This window comes from Choristoneura fumiferana, chromosome 14 (genome assembly GCF_025370935.1).
Source record: "Choristoneura fumiferana chromosome 14, NRCan_CFum_1, whole genome shotgun sequence".
Taxonomy (NCBI): Eukaryota; Metazoa; Arthropoda; class Insecta; order Lepidoptera; family Tortricidae; genus Choristoneura; species Choristoneura fumiferana.
The window spans coordinates 15,126,216-15,141,134 of NC_133485.1; the positions used below are offsets into that span (position 1 = coordinate 15,126,216).

At 37.1% G+C, this 14,919-nt stretch overlaps 1 protein-coding gene across 1 annotated transcript; it reads right to left on the reverse strand.

Moving 5' to 3' along the window:
- Window positions 1–271: 271 nt before the first annotated feature.
- LOC141435291 (antitrypsin-like) lies at window positions 272–13,551 on the reverse strand. Its single transcript, XM_074097991.1, has 8 exons — window positions 13,477–13,551; window positions 12,544–12,678; window positions 11,144–11,347; window positions 8,124–8,219; window positions 7,275–7,415; window positions 5,360–5,569; window positions 2,853–2,994; window positions 272–1,673 (listed from the first exon to the last, which is right to left on the reverse strand). The coding sequence occupies exons 1-8, from the start codon at window positions 13,528–13,530 to the stop codon at window positions 1,525–1,527; spliced, it is 1,131 nt and encodes a 376-aa protein (XP_073954092.1). The 5' UTR covers window positions 13,531–13,551; the 3' UTR covers window positions 272–1,524.
- Between the last annotated feature and the right edge of the window lie 1,368 nt (window positions 13,552–14,919).

The following is a 14,919-nucleotide window of genomic DNA, read 5'->3' on the forward strand; positions in this document are numbered from 1 at the left end:
GTGTTTGGTTCGTGTTCATGATGGCCTAGATCTGACACGGTCAAATACTAAAACTTGACTAAACGTATTAAAAGATGGCATTATCTTAGGTCAATTTGTGACTACATTTTACCTAGTGCCATTCACAAAGACGTGTGATTTTGTCAAAATTAGACATTAACAATATTCTAATAAGAACCACGGCACGCGTCATCGTGAATGATTCTACTTAGGTTCAAACCAAAAACTTAAGTTCATATTCAATGGACATCAAGGTTTCAGAACGCATCTGTCAAGCTGTCAATTATTTTATTTTTTAATTTACTCTTTACTGCCCCGGATACTTTACACAATACATGTATATACATACCTCTTGACTACATTACACATCTAAGGGCCGCCATACACGGACTGCTCGAGCAGTAACCGAGTGATCAACATACACGGACCGCTCTTGCAGTCGCGACTGCATGACCGCATGATGAGATTTCACCGCGCAGCCAACCGCCCGAAGCAGTTGCAACTGCTTGAGCGGTTCGTGTATTGCGATTGTCAATTTTGTATGGAAACTACAGATCACCCAACGGCGACCGCTTGAAGCTGTTGGCACTGACTGCTTAAAGCAGTCCGTGTATGGCGGCCCTAAAGCTCGTATGGCATATTGTTGCAGACTTGCAGTTTTCCTAGAAGAATTTCAAGGCGGATGGCTCAGATTCATGAGCGGAATTATGTCCACTCCCGAGGCTTCGGAATCTCTTTTAGTCACACGGTATAGTAAGTATTATGGATGAGGGTAAAAAGTGATGGTGGGCGAATGGTAGCGCAAGTGCCTACGCTTTAGTCATTTTTGGTTGAAAGTAATACTGCAACGTCTGGATTTAGAACACGGGACGACTAAGAAATACCTAGTACCTTCCTACTACAGGTAAGTTTATGCCATACGCAGAAATAAGCGCCTATTAAAAATTATAGGCAATGCAACATAAATATACTTGTGCTTGTAACATCTGCATCTGGACACTAACTTTGGAGATTAGTAAATTATTCAGTATTCAGTATTTATTTATTGCAACACCTTTTACAAAAAATTATAAAAAATGATGCCCTGTTGGGGCGTGGCAATTTTAAAATTAATTAATTAATTAATTTAAAATTATAAAGTCTGCCAATGTCGTCAAATTTGTGGCTTAGGCATTAACCGCTTTAAGCGGCAATTACACTAAGTCGTTCGTCGCATGCTGCATACAGCGATCGCAAAAGTTTTAAAAACACGGTAGTGAAGACGACGTTCGTTAGCTAGTAGTTTGAAACAAGTTCGGCGACCGCATTAGGTGACCGCGATAGGTGAACGACTCAGTGTAATCGCCGCTTTATGTTTTTTTTTCTCAAACATGCCATGAAAAAAACATGAAAAAAAAATTTGCCCCCTGGATTTGGATGACGACATTGCGAGAGTTGCGGACAAGTGCTAGTGGCGAGTTGTCGTTATTGTGTTATAAGGAAGTCGTCTTTGTACGACAGTGGCTTCCGGCTGATGACCATGCTTCATGTGTAAGTAGCTTGGGCGTATTCCCTCCCTTCGTACACGCCAATGAAGAGAAGAATGTTGCGCGCAGTCAGAAGATACAGGAAAGGGCGGTCGGCGTTAAAAACGGGGTTAGATTTAGCTCGTTTAATAACTCTTTTCATAATTGCTGAAAGAAAAGATATCGTCATATTAGCTTATATAAACTTGTAACACCAAGGAATTAAATTATTCATTTTTAAAGTGAATAAGTATACGACTAAATATTTTATGAATATTTCAAGCGTCTACCTATCAAGCAAAAACGGTAAGAAAATCACGTTTGTTGTATGGGAGCCCTCCCTTAAATATTTATTTTATGCTGTTTTTAGTATTTCTTGTTATAGCGGCAACAGAAATACATAATTTGTGAAAATTTCAACTGTCAAGCTAGCTATCAAGGTTCATGAGATACAGCCTGGTGACAGACGGATAGACGGACGGACAGCGAAGTCTTAGTAGTAGGGTTTCTGTTTTTACCCTTTGGATAAGGAACCCTAAAATAGTTAGACATGGATGTGATGCAGGAATGAGGAGATACGTAGAAGAACGGACACCAACATAGCTAAGCGAATTAGCTCGCTGAAGTGGCAATAAGCAGGCCATATAGCAAGGAGAACAGATGGCTGTTGGGGCAGTTGGGGCCGAAAAGTTCTCGACTGGCAGTGTCCTGGCAGTGACTGGTATTTTACCCTAAATTTAGGGTTTTTTTTACACGTTTTCGGTATTTTTTACGGTAAAAAATTATTTAGGGTATTTGTGAGAGATCAAGAAAACCATTACTGCAGATGACATAGAAGCCAAGATTATTATGCATTCCAAGAATGTTTCGAAACGGTGTAGTAGTTTAGCTATTAGTTTATTAATAAATTGCATTTATTTGCTTACTTTCTACTTTAAAAAAGTACCTAATTTCTTTCTTGATTGAAACATGTGTATAATCTGTAGTAGCATAGATTAGCGTACCTACCTAGAGATGGTGGAAAATTTGACATTTTAAAAATCAATTAATGAGCGGATGAATAAGCGATTTTTATTTACTTTCCTTAAAATTAAAAAATAGTTACTGCTTTTATAATTGAACAAATAGTCTTTAGAATGAAATCAAGTATTGTAAATAATAAAATAGACAAAAATACTTTGATCTATTCAATTAATAAATAAATCGATGTACTGAACAGAATCATTATTTTGCAATAGGTTCTCACATCATTGAATGTCTGTGGTCGGATAAATGGCGTCTTTGTTTACACTTTTCATAAATTGGACCGAAATACAATATACGGATCTAATGTTTTTTATTACTAACCAGTGCTGGCAGCAGCCTCTGTGCCCGTCTCATCCACCACTATGAAGGCTTTCTGCACTGCCGTGGACACATACAGCCGTTCATTAGACGCCAGCATATAAATTTCAGACGTAACTCTACTGAATATGGATTTGATTCCCAGCTGAAAAAATAACAAGTGGTCAGTGGGGCTGTACAAGTCTGTATCGTTCCGTTTCTCTGACACTTATACTATTTGATACGAGAGTTAGAGGGACGGTACCATCAGCGTATCCAGCCGGGGCTCAGGGTGGGGCAGCAGTCTAAAATAATATGTAACTAGCAAACTATACCCGCGGTCTTACCCCTTTGAGTTTGGTTAGGTATCTTATAGGTCAGAGTCAGGGTGGGGCAGACCTATTTAAATCGAAGCCTTACCCGCTACCCAAACCACGCAAGAAAAAAAAGGAATTCTGCAAATAGCTTTTTTACATCTGACTTAATTTTAACTAACCGGCGCGACGCAGCGCTGTCGGAAATACCATCATTGCCAAGAAAAATGCGCTACAATTTCCACTTTTTATGTTAGCTTTTTTCCATGATAACTCTCGCCTGAATTATAATACTTATTAAAACGTATGATTTTACTAACTTTTGCCCGCGGCTTCGTCCGCGTGGAAGCCGGTTATCGCACGCTGTTCCCTCGGGAACTGTACATTTTCCGGGATAAAAAGTAGCCTATGTCACTCTGCCCATAAACTATCTCTATTGCCAAGAATCACGTCAATCCGTCGCTCCGTTTCGACGTGAAAGACGGACAAACGCACAAACATACACACTTTCACATTTATAATATTACTCGTAAGTAAGGGGTAAAAATCCACTAAAGGAGTTGTAACAGTTTTTATTTTAAGGCAATTCCTTTATGGCTCATCTCATTGCAAACATTTTTCTAAGAAAATGTAACACTGATGTGATCCGAGTTACGGGACAAAACAACACTTAAAATGTTACACTGATGTGATCCGAGTTACGGGACAGAACAACACTTAAAATGTAACACTGATGTGATCCGAGTTACAGGACAGAACAACACTTAAAATGTTACACTGATGTGATCCGAGTTACGGGACAGAACAACACTTAAAATGTAACACTGATGTGATCCAAGTTACGGGACAGAACAACACTTAAAATGTAACACTGATGTGATCCGAGTTACGGGACAGAACAACACTTAAAATGTTACACTGATGTGATCCGAGTTACGGGACAGAACAACACTTAAAATGTAACACTGATGTGATCCAAGTTACGGGACAAAACAACACTTAAAATGTTACACTGATGTGATCCAAGTTACAGGACAGAACAACACTTAAAATGTAACACTGATGTGATCCGAGTTACGGGACAGAACAACACTTAAAATGTTACACTGATGTGATCCGAGTTACGGGACAGAACAACACTTAAAATGTAACACTGATGTGATCCGAGTTACGGGACAGAACAACACTTAAAAGTTGATTCACCCAACTATTAAAAGCTAGCGAAACAAATGAAAATAGGAATTTAGATAGATAGTGCCATTCACGATGACGCGTGCCGTTGTTCTTATTAAGTACAATGTCGCACTTATTAAGTATCACATCATCTTCACTTCGATTCGCGCTGTCATCGTTCATCAACCATTACCTCTCATATTTCGTTTTCTAGAATTTTTTTACCGTACAACGGCAAAAACTACTAGACACTGGCAAAATTGTCCTCCGATGGACAGAGCCATATTTTTTTTAAAGAAACAACAACAACAACAACAACAAGTACAATGTCATTAATGTCTAATTTTGACAAAATCACGCGTCTTCGTGGATGGTACTATCTAAAAAAAAAAACGAGATAGAGCAGGATGGCGCTCTACAACACCATTTTGACACGTTTCTCCCAAACAACGCATTATTTCTCTAAAAATTTAAAGCAATTCGATTCTTTGACCTTGGGAATCGCGAAAAACTTGAGAAAATATGATATTGGGTGTGTACGTTTTGTATATTAAGCAAAATAAAATCACAAGTTCGAATTTCGAGCCAAAAACGAGCGATCTGTTATTTATGCCTGTGTTGCCATTCAGGAAAAAAGAAATCTATTCATTATCCTGCATTGCAGTCTGTAAAGCTCTTTACCCATTCATTGCCGCGCGCCTGATTACGCTGGGCTAGAGTCATGAAATTTGGTACGTAGATAGCTGGATGTCTGAAATAACTCATAGCTACTTTTATTCCAATATTCCACAGATTACGATATAAATTTTGGGATTTCCCATCGGGAATTTTGTAAAATCCCGGAATTTCAATAGTAACTCGAATAGTTTACGCGTGCGAAGCCGCGGGTAAACTCTAGTATATATACATAAAAGATATAAGTTACATGAGTTAAATATATTTGGTGAAATTTGGTATGGCATTTCAACAGATTTCGACCGGAACTGCGTACCAGAGTTATAGCAATAGGTACTTAATTAAGACATTTGACATTATCGTTATTACCTTAGGCAGCACTTTATTCAAATCAATTGTGGTTTCGACTTTAAATTTCGGTATCCAGACATCAAGCTTAGTGTCTTTCAAGGCTGCTAAGTCAGCCAACAGGTCATATCCATCCTTCAGTAGCTGCAGCACATAGTTCAGTCCCTCTATATCGTCTGGCAGCACTATTATCATGTTGGCATCGCCGCCTTTATAGTTCATTTGCAACAGCTGAAATAAAAGAAAAACCAGGATTCCAATATCAAAGAGTACCTACCAGCCACACCTTAGTCATAGTAAAGGTTGAAAGTTTTTTTATTAATGGTGCAGTCAAGTACAAAGATATCGACACGGCCAAAGTTACAATAAAAAAAATCAAAAAACCCGACTGCCTTAAAAATACTAAAACGAGAAAACAAGCCATGGGCTAGAACTTTGTTAAGTAGCTAACTTAAAGTTCAACAGTCGGGATCCATTAGGTAAGAATTTTTGAGCGTCACGATTTTAATGGGTCCCGACCTGTGGTCCCGACTGTTCAACTTTAAGTTAGCTACTTAACAAAGTTCTAGCCCACTAGGCTTGTTTTCTTCGTTTTAGTATTTTTTAAGGCAGTCGGGTTTTTTCAATCTATTGTTTTATTTCACACTTTTCTGTGAAAATGGTATATTAGAACGGTTATAACTCAAATATTTTTAGAGTGGGCTAATTAGCTTTCATTTGATATTCCACTTGATAGGTTTGAATAAAAAACTTTTTTGAAAGCTTGTACTTTGTACTTGTACTTGTGTTTGTATTTTTACAATTTGGCGCCCAAAATCCGTCATTTTGATTTTTTAAGAATTAAATGTACCCAGTGTCACTTGCGTCATTAAGACGAATCCAATGACGTATCATTTATCAAAATCGGTCAAGCCGTTGAGTAGTTACGAAAGGACATAGGAATAGACATACATACATACTTACATACACACATACATACACGTCAAACACATAACCCTCCTTCTTCGCAGTCGGGTAATAAAAATATGTATACCTGCACGACTTTATGCACTTAATATTAAGGTCGCGTATACATATTTTCGTAACTTTGGCCGTGTCGATATCTTTGCACTTGCCTGTACTAACTAACGCAGGTAAGAACGATCCCAACTATGAAACTTGGGAATGATGCAATTTCACCTTCAATTCGAGTACAATCATTCGTTACAAGAAGCATAAAATCTTAATTTTAATTCATTTTATTCGGAATGATATAACAAATCACTTCTTTCACTGCCAGACACTCCAGGGTTGCACCTGCAACCCCCTTCCAGACTTCTTTAATTTGAATAGAAGCCTGATAAAAAGTATTAGGAAAGATTTTTAGAACTAAATAAAGCATTTTCACGATAGGTAATACTATACTCCGTAGGCGATATTTGCTTAACGTTATTGCTTAGGTATTGAAGAAGTAAGCTACTGTTACACACGCTCGTTACTAGCAAGCTTATAAGCATGCTCATGGACTGTTTACATTTGCTAACAATAAGCATGCTAGTTTTAAGTATGCTTAAAACAAACACTCCGATACACAATGCCTTTTGATAGCATGCATCTGTCAGTTAAATGTCAGTGTTGCCACGGCAATTACCGTGTTCTACGGCTTTTAGGCCAAAAAACTCAAAATCCACGGCCTACGACACCATCCCTATGGTCGTTACGGCTTTTCACAAATTCAACCTTAAAAAAATAATAAATTTATAACAAATTCACTTATACTTAGTAACTTTTTTTGCTTGCAACTCTCGTGGCACTACCAATATTAGCACGCGTTCACACTTGCTTATTAGGTACCTTTCCCCCTTCCACCCCGCATCAACTAGCTACTCGATAGTAGCATGCTCTCGTGCTACTAACGAGTAGGTATGTGTAACAAGGGCCGTAATCAACAACTTACCCTTGCCTTCAGCTCAGGGCATACACTGTATTTGAAATAACCCTTAGCACACATTTGTGGAACTTCAATTGTAGTTCTCTCGTCCACATAAAAAGTTTTGTTCTTTGTCAACTTCTTGATAAACGGTATTTTCCAGTCACCCTGAAATTATTGATTGCTTTTATTGATAGATGCGGCAAGATTTACAAATGCATAACTACTTAGATGAATTTGTAAGACCCTGCAGTCGAAAACACTACTTATCGTTTTCATCATTTCTTTCTGTCACAGGGTATAGGATAAAGATAGAAAGAGATGGCGAATGCGATTGCGAGAGCATGCACATTTAGACAATGGCCTCAGAGGCCGTACCTACTGTCTAACGTTGCTGACACTCGCGATCACAATCAAATGTCAATTTTTGTGCGCGAAAAGCAGCAGGACCACTCTGAAAGAGGGAAAGGGACAACCGATCCGGATGGAGAGAGATTGGAGAGGCGCATGCTCAACTCTGGGTGAATACGCACATAGCTCGGGATTTATTATTGATCGGTGTAATGATATTCGGAATTTTGAAATTCGGTATTTTAGTAATCGGAATTCGTATTTTTGACATTTCACATTATTATTGAGACGGACTTCTTATTGTATCGGTGAATTAAACGGAATTTTGAAAATTGTAATTTTAAACCTTAGATATTTTTAATTTTCGGACTTATGAAGAATCGGAATAGTCATATTAGGAGTTTTAAAACATTCGGAATTATAAAAATCGGTATTTTGAAATTCGTAATTAGGACTTTCGGAATTTAGTTTTTCGTATTTATGTAGTGTACCCACTTTAATGTATATTAGTTCAGCTAGGCATACCTTAAAGTAAATGGCGTTGACTATCACTGAGGACACCCAGTGAAGAATCGCCGGAGAAACAATGTCTTTGATCAAAAAATTGGTTTTTCGCGCCACCTAAAAATAAAAAAATATAATCAATTACAAAAATACTTATCAGTAGCGCATGAAGAAAGCATTTTTGTTAAGAAACTCAGAGAGTAAATGAAGCGTGAGCTTATGTTATACAAACTTTGCTATAAGTACTTGATATCACTGACGTCATGTTTATGTAATAAGTACCTATGTATATCCAAAGGTTTTTCAAGGCTAGAGTGAACAGGATGTTCTGAACTAGTGAGTTCTTTGGCATTATCTGCACTTATCATCAGATCGATACCTCCTACGTATACTGGTACAAGTGACAAATTTCTGATTTTTAGTTTTTTGCAATTTTGTGATTAATATTACCTTATTTACCTACCACAAAAAATTTGCACGGATATTCCTATTAGTTTGGAAATAAAGTGACGTATATGAATGCATCTAACACCGTTTTGCTAATCGGTACAACGTATACTGAGGCAACCGACATGCACCACTATACGCGGCACCGATATTGTCGCGGGGCGGGGAGTCGAGTGTAACTGGCAGTTGCCTCAGTGTACGCGCTAGCCGTCGCTGCGTGCGGACCGTTTAAACTGTTCTACGAGCACATAATTTGATTAGTATATATAAAAAAACATGTTTTGGTCTGACAATTGCGGAGGGCAAAACCACAATAGCCGTATTTCTCATAGACAGTCATGGAAACTAAATCCAATGTGAAACCTTTTCGTGATCTATTTCGCTATGATTTCTTTGGCAATGTATGGGATGTCACATAACATTGGTAGTACAACGGTTCCACCCCAGTACCAGTACGTCATTCAGTTTCCTCGGCTATACCTACATGTACGCGTGCTAGAAACATAACATTGCAGTATTACATTGCATTCTGGTAGTTGAGCATCCCCAAAAAGAAGGCGAAGGCATGCATGCTTTAATTAAATGAGAACAGTAAATTTCAATATACCTACAGGTTGATAAAAAAAACCTGTACTATACTGTAACCATATTAGGGCTACTGATTACTAATACGATATGTGGGAAAACATCGAAATTAGAAAGTCTTCTTGCGACTCCACTTCCATGCAAAACACAGTATTTTTCTACTTGGATCATATTAGTAATTAGTAGCCCTAATGTGGCTTAAAGTACTATACTTTAGGTTTTTAATAACCCCCTATACACATTTTTTTATACACACCTAAGAAATGGTACCTGGCTATGTATATGCGAAAACGGTAAACCGTATGAAGTTATAGAAGTTCCCAAGACTCGGAAACAGACACAAAATTTAAATCTATTGTCAAGAAGAACATTAATATAAGGCGTATTATTAAAATTAATGATTATATCATGGATAGGTAAATTTGGAAATAATTCCGATCCGCATTGGCGAGCTTACTCCAAATAGCGAATTGAGAACTGTTTTAAATATGTAGTTGTGCTAATACTTGTGATGTATAGATATCACTAAATATGATTGTAAATCTGTTTACAACATATACCTAGGTTTATTGCCAGACTCTTCTCAACAGAGGTTTTTTGGAACCGGTGGTAGATTTTTTGACATTCATAAGTGCTTGTTACAATCTAAATTGAATAAAGATATTTTGACTTTGACTCAATATTTCATGTCAAAGCTTGGCTTAAGCAAAGTGCTAATCAGACTCGCACACGAAGGTTCCATACCATCTATACAACTTCATTAGGATTAGCAAAAAAATTGGCAAATAAATTACATTTGTTGTATGGGGGCCCCTTAAATATTTATTCTGTTCTATTTTTTGTTATATATATATTATATCGACTACAGTTATACATAATCTGTGAAAATTTCAACTGTCTAACTATCATGGTTCATGAGATACAGCCTGGTGACAGACGGAGGACAGCGAAGTAGTATTAAGTAGTAGGGTTTCCGTTTTACCCTTTGGGTACGGAACCCTAAGAGGCACAAAAAGCTAAACCGTTATGTGGATACAAATGGGTGCGATGCGATATATGTATCACATGAGGAACCATTCACAATAAAATACGAGTACACATTTGAACAGGAATACGAATCCATTGAATGTGCTTCCATTAATTTAAAGCACTTAATACAATTACTTTTCTTAATAAAACCATTTAATATTTCAAGTGAGGTTTTTTATAAAGGTATATTTCTGTATTTTGTATAGCACGTTTAAAACATTACTAGCGGTATGTTGGTACAAGTGGCATGCTAATGTTAGCGTATATTGATGCAAGTGATAAAAACGTTTATAAATCAATAGATGAAGTTAAAAGAGCATCTGTTTTATTGTTCATTGCAAGACATATAAGATTTCATCTAAAAATTCATATACAATATAAAAATATCGTTAGATCAGTAATCTACGCATTACGCCGTATACTGGAGCAAGTGTAATTAGCTCAGTATACCGCACACACTACAAGATGTAAAATACGCGTATAGTAGTGTATCTGCAATTTTCTCAAAAACTATAAAGAAATTTCAAAATTCCATGAATACAGGTAGAAAGCAAATATTTTCTTTAAAACCAATGCAAAATTTGAAAAGTTATATCATTAAATGAGAAAGTTACAGGTTTTGGAACTTTGAACAGCTCTCCTGTAAATTTATGATTATGCACTTGTACCAGTATACGTAGGAGGTGTCGAGATACCTATATATATTTCACTAGGTAAAAATAATATTAGAAAATCCAATGGGAATCGAGTTGTACGTAACCACGCCATTGGTAAGTAATGTACATACTTAAGTACCTTTTTATATGTATAACATTTTATGCGCCTTAATTTTGAGTTCCATAGAATTCGTCGAATTACGGGGGACAACCAGAATTGCTTCTTAATTAAACACGTTATTTTATCCAATACGGAATTAAAAACTGTTTGGATGGTGATTAAAAAACTTTTCTACAAGCATTTTAGTTTAAAACACATCTTACCCATTCATTTATGGTATTAGCAGCAGCTTTGCTATCCGTAAAATCCAGTTGTTCTACACTAGATTCGAACACTTCTTCAGCGTCCTTTTGGATCTGTGGTTTCAACTCGCTGTTCTTGATCACGTAGATTTTATTAGCTATCGTCAGAGTAACGCCTCGCACAGACTTAAGTGTCGATGTTAGGGAAGAAAATGATATTCTCAACTGAAAAAGATACAAACGTTTGCAACCCGGGCTTTAGCCCGGTTACAGGTCTACCGTAAGAAAAATCGTGTAAGTTATATTACTTGCAAGGGTTTATCCAACAACTTTGTAGTGGTCAATCGAGCGCTGCAATGTAATGCAAATTGGTCGATTTTTTTGGAGGTAAACTAGGCTTATGGAGTTTCAGAATGGCGCTCCTAATTGGCATAACATTATTACGCATACCGTTGACGTGGCATATCAATAACTTCGCATAATTATAATACTTAATAGGCATAATAATTATCTGGTATAACTATACCTTGTCCAGTCATTAGTAACTATTAATTAGCCATACTTAATATGTGTGTGTGTTTGTATGTTTGTCTGTCTTTCACGTCGAAACGGAGCGACGGATCGAAGTGATTTTTGGCATAAGTTTATGGGCCAGAGAGTGACATAGGCTACTTTTTATCCCGGAAAAATGCATAGTTCCCGAAGGAACAGCGCGCGATAACCGGATTCCACAAGGCGAAGCCGCGGGTAAAAGCTAGTAATTAATAAAGTTATAACCTTAGGGTTGGTATCAGTAGGTTAACCTTGAACATTAAACAACCGTGAGACTCACTCATATTAAATACTAGAGTTTACCAATGGCTTCGCACGCGTAAACTATTCGATTTGGTAGTTACTCGTACAATTGAAATTCCAGGATTTTACAACAACTGTCCAAAATTTCAAGTCTCTAAACCCAGCGGTTGAAATTTCAAGGTTTTATCCCTACCCCGTGGGAATATCGGGATAAAAAGTAGCCTATGTGTTATTCCAGACGTCCAGCTACCTACATACCAAAGTTCATGACTATAAGCCCAGAGGTTGTTATTTCAACACATTTACTCGCCCCTTATAGTTTCGCCATGTCTGTCAGTCCGTCCGCGGCTTTGCTCAGGGACCATCAATGCTAGAAAGCTGTAATTTTGAACGCCTAAGGTATAAAATATACCTAAACTTGGAATATTCCCTACACCAATACGAAATCCTTCGAAAAATATTACTTAATTTTTTCGTAATGGCTACGGAACCCTATTTCGGGCGTGTCCGACCCGCTCTTGGCCGGTATTTGTTACACTTAAATCGATTCGGAATGAATCTCAGAATTGCCAACTCTTTCTACTTCCAGCTTCTCTACTGCCAGCTATTGACTGCAGGATACATACAGCATCATCGTCAGGAACGTCCAGAGCGGTCATCAGCTCGGCCCGGCTTTGGTTCTTGCAGCCAAGAGACAGCATCGCAAGAGCTATCTCAACCGACAGCGGTGAACATATCGTTGTTTTGTTCTTTTCCAATTCCTATAAATAACGATAGTTAGCTGCAGTCACTTGCATTTGATTATCTGCCACAGCATAGAGCGAAAAAATAGCTGACACGTACTACCCAAGATGGAGTCGTATCAGATATTTTATGCACGCTTTGACACATATTGATGCTGGTGACTACTATTGAAATGTCACTTACTTATAGATAAAAAAAGATACCTGGGACATTTGACACCAATGTGGCTATTCTAGATGACTTTGGCGTGAGGTTTTTAAGTGTGGCTTCAAAGTCTGTTATTACGGGCGTGAAAACAAAGTTTAGATTAAAATCATATTTAATACACCTTAAAACCGTACCATAAAAATATCGAGCAACCACAGTGTTGCGTAGTTCCGTTTTGTGCGGAAAAAAAGAGAGGACAAAAGTTTCCGAAAGACAAAACTGTCTCAAAACACAGACATTCATTGCCCCGTAACGCATAATTGCCATAATTATTTTCAGGTAATGCAAAATATTCACAAAATTATTCTAATTATAAATAAACCCCCGTAGCTCACCCAAAAACTGTGATTTGATATTTCGGAGACCTCACGCTTACACTAGCGCCTCCAGCGGCGAATTCATACGCGATAACCCTAATTGATCTAGTCCCATACTAAGCAAAGCTTGTATGGACAAAAGGCAATGGATAAACATACTTACTTATATGGATAAATATATACTTTAAATACATATTAAACGTCCAAGACCCGAGAACAAACATTTATATTATTCATACAAATATCTAACAATAATAATAACACTAATAATAATAGTAATAGATCACTCACGTTATAAAATTTCACCGCGAAATTTGCTACAGAATTCGATAGTTTCAAATCCATTTTTGCAATCGCACTGGCTGGAAAAAGTTCTGGCTGAGAGTTTTATACTCATCGCTGGTATTTCCCGCTCAAAATATACAGGCTCAAAATAGCCACTGAACAAATTTAATGTTCAAAAACACGATTCAGCAGTATTGGACTTTCCATTAGATGATTCTGCACCAGTCTAGTTATTTTAAAAATAAACTGACTAATTATGTTATTTGGTAATACCTAATGTTGTTGACGGCTCCTACATGAGCTATGATTTCTGGTGACACCATTTCTTCGCATTTCATGCTTCAAATAAAAAGCTCGCTTTTATTTATTTTACTGTATTCCAAAAATAATTAAATAAGTTAATCAATATCAACAAAAGACAGCCAACATCCAGATATAAATCAATCATGATTATTTGATAATTTATCTACCGATGCACTGGCAATCAAAAAAAAGAAAAAAGCGGCGAGCTCTAAACTTTTTAATTTATTTGAGCGCCGTGTGAGGTCTATGGTCGATCGTCGTAATGTTGGCCAACTGCAATGTGGCTTAATTTACAACTAGAATGTAGCAATAGATAATACGGTGGACTTTTGGATTAGTATTAATGAAGAGAAACTTTAAGCACGATAACGTTTATGAGGTTTGCCATGGGCTTTACTTATCTGTGGCTCGACTGACCTGTTCGGTATGATAATTTAAAAAGAGCTAAAGTGCCCATTGTGTGTTTTGCTTTAAGTCGTTTTAGTAGAGAACAATGTTGCGTTGTGTTGCGACAACATTGGACTAACCTTTTTCTAATTTCATCATAACGCTTTTACTTAGGTACTTACCTACCCGAAGAACTACCAGTCCTACCAGTGCCCTATTTCACGTTACAAGTTACAATTTACAAGCGGTAGTCTTTGTTTAACAGTATGCGTTGAAAAGAGAGTACCGCTTGTAAGTTGTAACTTGTAGGTTCGTGAAATACGGCACTGAATGTCAACACCAGGGCCCAATTGCAGAACAAATTAAAAGCAAATAGTATTAGTGAATTTCAATACAAAATCGCTAATATTATTGAATTCGCTTGTAATTTGTTATTTATGCAATTGGGCCCAGCTGTTGTAGATTGAAGTATTAGTTAAAAGTTTTTCACATTAAGTTAAAAAAAAAACCGCCCAAGAGCGTGTCGGACACGCACGAAATAGGGTTCCGTAGCCATTACGAAAAAAATAAGTAATATTTTTCCAAGAATTTCGTATTTTATACGGAATCTTCCAAGTTTTGGCATATTTTATACCTTAGGCTGCTATTTACTCTTAAACTACTAATAATTCTCAAGCAAACTTAGCCGTTATAGTTTTCCTTGAAAGTTTGATATACTTACTTACTACTATCCTGAAATTTTTTATTTAAAATATCCCT

Bases quoted from the DNA above. Each gene is read 5' to 3' on its own strand.
- LOC141435291 (XM_074097991.1), bottom strand. From the start codon at position 13,530: ATGGATTTGAAACTATCGAATTCTGTAGCAAATTTCGCGGTGAAATTT. The intron at 8,220-11,143 runs GTAAGATGTGTT...TTTTATTTTTAG, and splicing joins CTAATACCATAAATGAATGG to GTGGCGCGAAAAACCAATTT. The intron at 1,674-2,852 runs GTTAGTAATAAA...CTTTTCTTTCAG, and splicing joins AGAGGCTGCTGCCAGCACTG to CAATTATGAAAAGAGTTATT.